General features: G+C 59.3%; 1 protein-coding gene across 1 annotated transcript in view; it reads right to left on the bottom strand.

Moving 5' to 3' along the window:
* Positions 1-6: 6 nt before the first annotated feature.
* FRAS1 (Fraser extracellular matrix complex subunit 1) overlaps positions 7-10,786 on the bottom strand; it is a gene marked incomplete at both ends in the record, with an annotated part of 49,120 nt that continues 38,340 nt past the window's right edge. The window contains 23 exons of the mRNA XM_010134267.1: positions 7-135; positions 432-598; positions 1,009-1,125; positions 1,395-1,554; positions 1,698-1,805; positions 2,003-2,153; positions 2,478-2,692; positions 3,075-3,235; positions 3,552-3,784; positions 4,270-4,545; positions 4,708-4,895; positions 5,311-5,511; positions 5,634-5,790; positions 6,262-6,467; positions 6,760-6,907; positions 7,017-7,177; positions 7,453-7,797; positions 8,114-8,360; positions 8,544-8,706; positions 9,061-9,220; positions 9,812-9,962; positions 10,186-10,299; positions 10,416-10,643. Of these exons, the coding sequence (XP_010132569.1) occupies positions 7-135; positions 432-598; positions 1,009-1,125; positions 1,395-1,554; positions 1,698-1,805; positions 2,003-2,153; positions 2,478-2,692; positions 3,075-3,235; positions 3,552-3,784; positions 4,270-4,545; positions 4,708-4,895; positions 5,311-5,511; positions 5,634-5,790; positions 6,262-6,467; positions 6,760-6,907; positions 7,017-7,177; positions 7,453-7,797; positions 8,114-8,360; positions 8,544-8,706; positions 9,061-9,220; positions 9,812-9,962; positions 10,186-10,299; positions 10,416-10,643 (4,186 nt within the window). The remainder of the gene's footprint in view (positions 136-431; positions 599-1,008; positions 1,126-1,394; positions 1,555-1,697; positions 1,806-2,002; positions 2,154-2,477; positions 2,693-3,074; positions 3,236-3,551; positions 3,785-4,269; positions 4,546-4,707; positions 4,896-5,310; positions 5,512-5,633; positions 5,791-6,261; positions 6,468-6,759; positions 6,908-7,016; positions 7,178-7,452; positions 7,798-8,113; positions 8,361-8,543; positions 8,707-9,060; positions 9,221-9,811; positions 9,963-10,185; positions 10,300-10,415; positions 10,644-10,786) is intronic.

The following is a 10,786-nucleotide window of genomic DNA, read 5'->3' as shown; positions in this document are numbered from 1 at the left end:
CGGTGCCCGTCGGGTCGAAGAAGGGCACGTAGCCGTCCTTGCCCGTGCACAGGTAGACCTTCTCCAGCTGCAGCTTGTAAGCGGCGTTCAGGTTTTGCTCGGGGTGCCAGAGCACGCGGCCGAACAGGATTTGCCCTGAGGAGGTTGGGAGAAGAAACAGGCAGGTTAAATCCTCCAGTCTGACAAGAGACCCATCGTTAGAGCCGGATTCACCGAACGACACGTGGCTCTGGGCTTTGAAGGGTCTGGGTTTGGGCGGGCAGAGCGGGCCAGAGCACAGTCGGGTCTTGTCGTGCTGTTGCAGGGCCAAAGATTGTAAAAGAAGCGAAGCCAAACTGGGGTTTTACTCTCCTCTTTCAGAGGGACGGAAACTGCGCAGACAGAAACGTCAGGTACGAGCAGAAGGGGAAGGAGAAGAGGCTCAACCCTACCCTTTGAGAAAGCCCCTTTGTAATCCATCTCTGTCAGGGACAGCTCGGATTTGGTGGGGTCCAGCAGAAACACCTTCTCGTTGTTGCAGAGCTGGAACTCTGTGTTCAGGGAGTAGACGACGGGAACGGGGCGGTTCGTCTGCTGGAAGGCGATCGGGATCAAAAACCTAGAGTTGGGACAGGCAGGGCGAGAGGAGGGGTTTAGTCTGGATGCTTCCGACGGTCCACAGTCTGCTTGACCCTCCCTCCCTCCAGCAGCCCGTACTGCGGCGGTTCTCAACCCCCAACAACTTGTCGCGCTCTTTTCCAGTCACGGAGCAGGGCTCTGCGCCGCCAGCTGAAGCCTCCTCCCGACAGGTTTGAGTTTCCTGCTGTCTGCGGACAACCGAAGGCTTACGTGGGCTTTGAGACGTCTGGCAGCCCAGGCCAGCCCCTGTCCTGGGAGTCCCCGGTCTCCTAGAGGAAAGGCAGGGCCCTCCCGTCCCCTCCCCTCCCCTGTGGGACGCTGCTGTCGTGTCCCACACGCCTGCTGGGAGCACAGGAACAACCCCAGCGGGCTGCGATGGGGGGTCCTTACCGCTCCGGAGCGTGAGCCGTGCAGGGCAGGGGCTTGTCTCCGGGCTCTGTCCAGGGCTGCGTGGGCTGCACGGTGCAGGGGATTAGGAAGATGGTGTACTCCCCAGAGTAGTCCTTCCTGGGAGGAGACAGGAGACGCTGCAGTCACCAAGCGAAACCTCTGCTCACACAAGCGGCAGAGCAGCGCTGTCAGCCCTGACGTCACAAGAACCACTCCTCGCGTGCTCCAGCCCAGAGCCCTTGCGCACGGCCGCTCCTGCGTGCTCCACGCTATGGCTGGGAGGGCATCCAGGCTGCCTCCTGGCTTGGAAACTGTTAACAACACGCTTCGGAAGAACGTTGTTGTGCTGCGGGACGCTGCGAAGGCGGCTGCCCCGCGGCCCTCACCTGTTATAGGAGCTGGTGGCTCTCCAGAGCTGGTAGGGCGAGTCGAAAGTCTGAGCGCTCCACAGCAGCTGCAGGTCAAACTCGATCCCTCCCAGGTGGTCGGGGGTCATCAGGAAAGATCTGACGTCTGGCAGGCTGTGGTGCTCCATCACGAAAAGCCCTGGGGTGGCGACAAGGAGGCGAGAGGTGAGGCGGAGCACGGGGAGAGCCCGCACGGCACAGAGGGGTTTGTCCTGCCCCCCGGGCGTTCAGAACGGATCTGTATCTGCGCGCTGGCTTCTCCCTCTCTCGGGACCACCTCACCTCTGAACTTGGCCTGCGTCTTGAACTCGATGACCAGCCGGCCGTCCTCGCGGATGTAGATCCGGATGATCTGCAGCCGGGCCGAGAGGACGCTGTCCGTCTGGATCCCTGCGGCAGGAGCAGAGTCACCGGGGAGCCCGCAGAGGACGTGGGCTCCCTCAGCCCCAGGGAGCTCCAGGAGCATCTGAGAGCCCCAGGCCTCCAGCACTCTGTGAGTCCCTCCTCTACAATACTTGGTGTCACCGCTGGCAGAGCCAAACCTGCTGTCTGCTCCTCGGAGCCGCGACAGCGTCCCCCCGACCTACCTGTCCTCCAGAGAACAGTGTCGTAGAAAAAGGAGAACTCCATCTCCGTGTGATGCTCCAGAGACGCCCAACCCCTGGGCGCCGTCACGTAGATGTAGGACACGTAGAGGGGGACGTGGACCGTTAGGAAGGACTGAGCAGAGTCGCGTACCTGTGAGTGAAACCCCGAAGGGGTGGTCACACACCCGCCAAGGAGAGGCTCAGAGCACCCGCTGCATTCACGTTCTGCTCTGAAAACGGGGACAAAATGAGGAATACGCAATTCTCGCCAGGAGAGGGCAGTGAGACACAGAGTGCCCTTCACGTTTCAAGAGAGTATTTCACCGGCGCTCTGAAGATCCAGAGAATAAAACCTCCACCACGACAGTGCCTTTCTCAAAGGTAAACAGCGGGGAAAAGCCGTATACGCGACCACAGAGTGGAGCTTTGCCTCAGCTCTGGGTCCGGTGGAAGAGTTTTAGACGGGGCGTCTCACCTGGAAGTCGGCGGTGACCGAGCCCCCGCAGACGTCGATTAACTCCGTCATGTCGTAGTAAGCGTCGAAAGTCCAGATGCAGCTCTTCAGGTTGAGGTGCTTGTAGAGCTGGATGGTCTTGGGCTCCCTCACGGTGGGGTCGAACTGGTAAGGGCGGTCGTAGCCAGGGCCCAGGACGATGCTGTCATAGGTCACTTCCTCCAGAAACCCGGCCTCTGGGGTGAAGAGACAGCGGGACACTGATGACCCCAGATTGCAGAGCGTGAGGCCCCATTTTCATGCCCAAATCCCGGCGGCGGCTTTAATGACATCAGGGACTCAACGGGCTCCTCTCCCTTCGTTATCCCAGAGCTCCGCTGAACAGCCCTGGTCTGCACAGAGGAGGATGTCACAGGAACGGGGGAAGAACCCCAAAGCCCAAACTCATGAACCACCCGAGCGTCAGCGCCACAAACCGCCTCCCTCCCTCAGCTCCCGCATTTACTTCAGCGGAGAATTGGCTTCCGCTGCTTCTTGTTGCCCCAGGGGCGATCTCAGTGACTCAGGCGCCTCTCCCCACCGCGCCTTCCGCAGGCAAAGGCTGGCTTTGAGGATTACCCGAGATGCCCCGGAGATCCCTGACGGCCACCAGGTTTGAGCAGACGTGCTGGTGCCTGTAGATGGACTCAGAGAGAAGGAAGTGGAGGTTGTGCAGTGGCAGGGTGGAGATGAGGGGCAGCATACCGTCCTGATGGGGAATCTGCACCGAGATGTGGATTCTGGAAGGAAGAGCGCCGTGAGACAGCAGCTAACAGCGGCGGCGGCAGGCGGGGGAGCCCCTCGCGTCACCCCACGACAGCACAGCACAGGCAGGGGCAGCCTGGGGGTTGGTTCCATCCCCACATCTGTCCCTTCAGCTGAGCCACCAACCCCTTCCTGAGGGGAAGGGCACCCCTGGGTCAAGGCAGAGAGCGGAAGCACTGCCCTGAGCACCCTACTCTGGTCGAAGGGCACCCTGCACGGGGGGCATGTGGCTTCAGACACACCTTCTCCTCTTGACCCCTTCTGGGTCCCGCTGAAGGACCAGGCTCATACCTGTTGGGATGCTCCTTGTGCTTGACATCCAAGTACTTCAGGGTGGCAATGAACGACTGCGCCTGGAAGCCTCGGGCTGTCCCTGCCACCACCGGCGTGTGACAGATGGCGCTGTCCGTGCCTATGGTCACCACGTTGCTCCTCAGGGGGGTCCCGACGTGGCCAGCCTTGTCCACAGCCTTGGCCACGCAGCGCACGTGGAACCGCCGGCTGAAGTAAATGCTGTCCAGCACCTGCAGGGAATGAGGAGGAGGGCGGGACGCCGTCAAAGACGCCGGAGTTGCGACCTGTGGCAAAACCGCTGTGTCCCGGTGTTTTGAGGCAGCCCAGAGGTGAGGCACGTGCAAACCCAAACCAGCAGCTTGCCAGAGTCTGCTTGGCCTTTGTCACCTACGCTGAGTGTGTCAGGAGCTTTACAGCTCCCAAACTCTGCCCAGACACCGAAGGGAAGGGAAGAGGGAGGCCGAGCTGCGCCAGGCTCCATCCGTCTACTGCCACCAGGGACTTACCGCAGAGTCGGAGCGTTCACAGCTACTTCCCGCGTTAACGCAAGCGGTGACCGGTGAAGAACGGCGCTACGTTTTTGGGAGCCCCACAGAAGCACCCACATGTCTCAGGCCAATCCCCAAACCCCAGGAGACTTCAGGTTTTGATCTCTGCGCGCGCTGCCCACCAAAACCACCTCGCAGCTTCGCCCTGCCGGCACCCGGACACGCACCTTGTGGTTGACGCTGGTGAAGGGCGTGTTGTCGGTGATGGTTTCGAAAGGCGACCTGGCTCCGTTCCCGTCCGTGGGGGTGGCGACCTCCCAGCTGAACTGTATGGAGGACTGGTTGATGCCAGCCTCGCTGCAGCGCTCCCTCATGACGGTGTGCTTGGGGAAGTGGGGGTCGCAGGGGGTGACGCAGACGAGCGGGAAGCCGGGGGAAGGGGATTTCTTGGCACCCTCCTTGGTCGCTTCTTCCACCCGGTCGTAATCGGCCAGAGTGACGACCTGTGTGGATGCAGGAGGGCAGCATTCCCCTGGGGCTGAGGGGAGGGGTGGCAAAGACAATCCTTCCCACACAGCCCGCCCTGTCATCCCAGAAACCCCCCTGGGCCTTTCGGTCCATCCTTGAAGGATACGAACCCACATCCACTGCAACGGGCAACTTACCACGGGAGGTGCTGGTAGGATCAGGCTCCCTGGTGCCTCCTGATCCAAAATCGTCACGATCGCGGTGCTGGTATCCCCAAGGACAGCTTCCACCGGATCATCCGGGCCCAGCACCAGAGAAAAGGACTCGTGCCACTCCCGGTCTTCGTTGGACATGATCTCCACCTTAAACATGATGTGGTTCACGCCTGTGAGAGGAAAGGTGAGAGAAACAGCACTCGATCCATCCTTGGTTACCGCTCTGACTCTGTGAACAAACCAGCACAGCGGGTCTGGGCTGTGAGCACTGGAACGTTATGATAAAACACGCGCTGCACATTTTATTTCTGCTCATTGCTACTAATTGTTCAGCCCCGTCCACGCAGGAGTCCGCTCCACACGCAGAACAACTGACCCGACCGCTCAGGCGGTAGATCTGCTCCAATCACCCTTCATTTGAGAGCTCAGCCCCTTCGCATCACCAAATCACGCTGTGCAAACAACAGCCACAGCAGAGAGCACGGCTGCAGCCCAGAGGAGTCACACCGTGACGGTCTCAACCATCCTGGTGCCTCCCGAGGCGTTTACGGTCTCCTCAGTGACGAGCTCCGGGCTTGCCTTTACCTGGGCTGAACTTGAGCATCCGGCTCTTGGGGTAGTAATCCACTCCGGCCTGAGCCGAGCCATCGCGGGTGCTGCAGCGCACTCTGGAGGTCCTGTTCTGGTCCCCTCTCCGCACCACCTTGATATTTAACACAGCAACGCCCTCCGGGCCCGGCGGCTCCCGTACTTGGTAGGCGGCTTCTTCGAACTCAATGGTGGGTGCTAAAGAAAGCGCAGTGAAGACAAACCCTCTAGGTTTTCACCCCAGTGGAATTTAAGCTCAGCTCAGCTTCTTTCAGACTCTATCTACTACAGCCACATCCCTGCTGAGAGTCCTCGCTTACCGTCTTCATCGTTGGTGACGGTTACGGTGGCCACGTCCATCTTCCCAATCCGAGCTCCACTCCAGTGGTTTCCAAGCGGGCTGCCCAGATAGACCTGGAACTGCTCTTCTGGTTCGAAGGCAGAGTCATCACTGATGGAAACGCTGCAGTTCTTCACCTGCAGGAAAGCAGGAGGAAAGAGCAAACCCTCATAAACCCGATGGAGCCACGCAGAGGCCACACGGCACTTCGCTCTCCAGGGTTTAATGTCCGAGTACTGCCAGTCCTGCAAAAAACTCTTCTATTTCCACAGCTGCTACTTCGGTGTGGACAAACCACACAGCTACATGACGAGATAGAGCAGTGAAGACATCTACTTCCACACACCGACAGCAACCTTCTACAACAGTCCCGAGTCCTACTGACCCAGAGGATTTGCATTCCACAAGCTAAACCAGTTCCACCACGCAACAACCTCCCCCTTGAGTCACGTCAAATACCCAGGACCAGGAGAATCTGTGACTTTAAGCAGCAATGAAACAAGCCTGGACAGCCTCTGTCACCTCCCGGTGACAACAGGGAGTTGAGGAGACCCGAACCTCTCCCGTCAATGGTTCTTCACCCTCCCCGTAAGCCAGGTTCGACTCACCTTCTCCCCCTTCAAGAAAGTGATGCGAGACTCCTCTGCATTTCTCCTCTCCGCAAAGTCCTCCATGACCTCTGCTGTCTGGCTCTGGGTGTAGCACCTGACTGAGGACTCGTAGCTCAGGTCCCCGGTGCGGAAGATGGGGATGTGCAGAGTCCCCTCCTTCTCCTTCACCGTGTACGTATCCTTGGTGAACTGCATGCTCGGTACTGCAGGAGGTGAGGAAAAGAGTCAAGCAGCATCGAAGCTCCACCTCCAGGGAGAGACAAGGGTGAGTGGAGGCACATAGGCCCTTCACGGAGCCTGACGGCCACAGAGTGAAACCCCAAGCTCCTGTGGACAGTGAAACGCAGGAAGAAACGGGGCAGACAAATGGACCGGGAGGATCCCAGGAAAATGGGCCAAATCCAGCCTAGAATCAACTAGCTCTCCAACTTGGAGCAGGGAAGCGTTAAGGACTAGGCTGGGGTGGACTGGGTCGAGCGGCTGTGGGTAACGTACCATCTTGGAAGATGTCATTAATGGCCACGACCGCCTGGAACGGCTTCGTCAGCTCAGCTCCGTGGGGTGAGCTGAGATAAACAACAAACGTCTCCAGCCCTTCGATCACCGGGTACTGCGCATCGTCCAGGATGGTCAGTGTGCACAACTAGGAGGAAAGCAGAAGTCCTGCTTTTGGAGGCACAAAGCTTTCCTCGCTCCTAGCACTCGCAGCTGGGTGTCTGATGTGAAGTCGTTATGTCAAAGCCGCTCCTCACCTCCTCTGTCCTGCCTGGCCTGAACTCTATTTTTCTGGAGCTGGGGACGTAATCGACTCCCGGGCTGGCAGACGGCGGGTCGGACGTCCGAGTGGCGCACCAAACCGAGACGGGGGTCGAGAGATCGGGTCCCTGCCGCAGGACTGGGATCTCAATGGTTCCTGCATCACCGGTTGCACATGGGAGAGAACCAAGGTGGGAAAGCTGCCGCACACCACAGACCCACTCCTTTCCCTCCACCGCTGCTCCTGCACCCAGCACGGGCTATCGCAGAGCACATCTCCCCGGCCTTCCCCTCGGGGGCAGAGGGAGGAACAGAAACCCCCTGCAGATCTTCCACAATTCTGCTGCTCTGCCCTAAACCTCTGCCGGTGAAAACATGCCCTCACGGTGAGCACCTCAACGCGGTGCGGAGCAGCCCCCTGCCACTCCTCACCTGCAGCCTCGCTGACGGTGAAGGTGGCGTTCCCCAGGAACACCGTGGAGGCGTCGTTGGGACCACCAATGAAGATGCTGGCTGAAGCCCGGCTGCCGATGCGCGCGTTATCCGAGGCGTCGGCCAACACGATCTCAAACTCCTCTTCTCCTTCGTATTCGCTGTCGTCGATCAGCGTGACGTCGCACGTCGTCACCGTGACGCTGGGACCAAAAACAACGCGGCTGTCCTCTGCCATCCCCCGGGACTTGAAGTCAGAGCCAGATTCCAGCGCGTAAGGGCTGCTTCCCTTGGCCGATTTGGGGACGGTGTAGCAGACGGCAGACACGGTGCTGCTGGTGTCCCCTGAGACACAACAGAAAGAACCTGCAGCTCTATGGAAACACTTGTGCTCTCTTCGGTGGCGACACCTTTCACTTGAATAACAAAGCGGCATTCAGAAAAGAGGGTGAGGAGCCTGAAAGAACCGCCACACATCCTTCAGCCTGCCCACAGCTGCTTCACTTCTCTCTGTCCCCAGTTCGCCGCTGGCCACAGGCTCCAGAGCGCCCCAGGTCATGCGGGTTTGGACCCTGTACGTCCCACCCTCCAGAGTGTCCACAGAACCCTGTCCCCCCTGTGCCACAGAGCCCGGCAAGTCGTTCTGCCCGGCTCGACCCACCTTTCCTTTCCACAGGAGCAGAGAGGAAACCATCGCTCTCGCTGACGTGGTACGTCTTCCTGTCGAACTGCAGCGTGGGCTCGTCCTCTGGGTCCGTGATGGTGACCGTGGCCCGGGTGACGCTCCCCAGCAGAGCGTAGGCCGGCATGCTGAGCTCCACAGTGAAGCTCTCCGTGCTCTCAAAGACATCGTCATCGTTAATGACGATGGTGCAGGCCTTGGTGTCCTCCCGCTCCTCAAACTGCACCTGGAAGACAGCAAGTGGGCTGCTCTCCTTGGACGGGGGTCTGAAAGACCCTCTTCTGCAAGCAAATGAACCACAGGGTTTTAGAAAGGAAATACTCTCCTTTGTGGTTTTATCAGGTCTTTCACCCAGGCTTGATGGCACGTGTGTGGTCAGACCTCCCCTGTCCCCGTGTCCCCCACCTACCTGCCCCGCGTACTCCACGTAGTCCTGCTCTCCGGGCCGTGAGCCGGAGCTGGAGGTGGCCGTTCCCTGCTCAGTGCGGCACAAGACGATGGCGTACTGGTTGAGGTTCCCCACCCGCCTCACGGTGACGCTCACAGAGCCGGCGCTCTCCTGGACGTTATAGCTGCACACGTACCAAGCAGACACAACTCAGAGGCTGGGGAGCAAACCCCACGTGTTCACGCCAACCCTGCGCACCACAGACACACGCTGACGATGGCGTACTGGTTGAGGTTCCCAACCCGCCTCACGGTGACGCTCACAGAGCCGGCGCTCTCCTGGACGTTATAGCTGCACACGTACCAAGCAGACACAACTCAGAGGCTGGGGAGCAAACCCCACGTGTTCACGCCAACCCTGCGCACCACAGACACACGCTGACTGTGGTCTCCAAGGAAAATCTGAGGGACATTCATAGTCAGGGACCTGGGCAGTCCTGCCCCGTGGTTTAACCCAGCAGGTGCCCCAAGCCATTTACCTGGGGTGTGTGAAGCTGAGCAGAGACCACTGCACATGGAAGATGTTACCACTGACCACATTGGGTTTGCTGTCCTTCACCAGGAACTGAAAGCTGTCCGTGGTCTCCTGAACCTTCTCCTCACGCAGCACGTAGCGAATGAGGCCCTGGTTCACATCCTCTGCCGGGAGGAGGTGCCCAGTGAGCCGACCCAGGCAGTTTTACAGACGAGCAGCGTGGGGACGTGCAGCGATCGGGGTCTCCCCACACCCTTCATGCTGCTGCAGCTGCTCTTCTAACTGCCTTGGTCTTGCCTGTGCTAGAAGGCAGCCTACAAGCTCTGACAAGACATTCCCGTGCCTAGTCTTTATCCACCGTGGCTCCTACTCCAAAATAAGGTAAATTTAAAGTAGCTTTGATGAAGTGCAAGAAATATGAGTTTGGGCAGCACGTATTTCAGCAGTTCCACCCTCCCCTCCCCCTCCTGCTAGAGTGAACCTTCCACACGGTGCTGACCCTGCGCCGCTGGCTAAAGATCCACCAGACCTTGCCATTAGATCCAGGTGCAGTATCTCCACTCCTCTGCACTGTCCTGAGTCTCATCTCCAGCTCCTGCAAGTCTGGAGAACCTGCGTGTGCTGCAGCGAGGTTCAGTTCTGGTTTCTGCCAGGCCTTTGAGGTCTGTCCCTTGCCTCCTCACCTCCCACCTTCCCCCCTGCGCCGCCCCCCAGACAGAAGCAGCTGGAGGAAGAGGAGCAGCCCAGCTCCATACCCTGCGTAAAGGTGGTCACGGCTGTCCCTGGTTTCAGCTTGTTCTCCACATAACCATTTCTGGGACCAGCTGTTATCTCGTAGAGGAGCTGTTTGGCATCTGTGTCAGGATCTGTCGTCAGTAATTCCTTCTTCGTGATGAGATTGGTCGCCTGGATTAAAGCCAAAGCGCGGGAGTAAATCTCTGGAGATCCAGCAGTGCCAGTCTGACGGATTGTTCATCCAACCAGCCCAACCATCCCGCTGTCAGACAGAGCCCCGTGAGGGAAGAGCTGAAGGATGTTCTCTAGCACAAGAATCACAGTGCTGAAGGGTCAGGATGTTCTCCTTCTCTGGGAACAGCCTGAGAAACAACCTGATCCGAACCGCAGTTACCTTGCCATCCGCGTGCTCCAGCCACTGCAACCCCAGGTTGGTGACGACCCGGGGTGTCCCGTCGTCCACAGAGAGAATGTCCACCTTGAAGCGCTGCGGTGCTGCTGTCACAACCTGACAGAAGTTCCCAGAGGCGGCTGTTGCTTTGGGAGGCAGAGCCTCATCCCCCGTATTGCCAGCTTGCCATGAGCTACAGGAGGTCTCCGTCCCCTCCTTCCTCCTCCCCCTACCTGCTTCCCTCCGTCCTGCATGATGAAGAAGGGGTTGGTCCCATCGGACATGGTGAAAGCGAAGCGATCCTTCAGCGAGCTGCTGCCATCGTGAGCGTAGCTGACGCGGTTCTGGTAGATGTCGTCCATCGTGAAGGTGGTGGCTGGGTGGTAACGCTGCCCGTTGCTGGTGCGTTCGATCAGGCCGTGCCGAGGGGGCTGCACGACTGTGAACGTTAATGACTCCGCCTGCACCAAGGAGACGGAGTGGCAGAGCTGACGGTGGGGCCCCGGGAGCAGGACAGGCAGGTCCTTGGGGCTCACGCTGCCTGCAGAGGGGCTCCATGCCCCGACAGCTTTCCCGGCACGGTGTTTCCCGCCAGGGGCTGAAC

Source organism: Buceros rhinoceros, unplaced genomic scaffold (assembly GCF_000710305.1).
Source record: "Buceros rhinoceros silvestris isolate BGI_N320 unplaced genomic scaffold, ASM71030v1 scaffold25740, whole genome shotgun sequence".
Taxonomy (NCBI): domain Eukaryota; kingdom Metazoa; phylum Chordata; class Aves; order Bucerotiformes; family Bucerotidae; genus Buceros; species Buceros rhinoceros.
The sequence above is the reverse complement of the archived record's forward strand: the minus strand, read 5'-3'. Positions and strand labels throughout refer to the sequence as shown.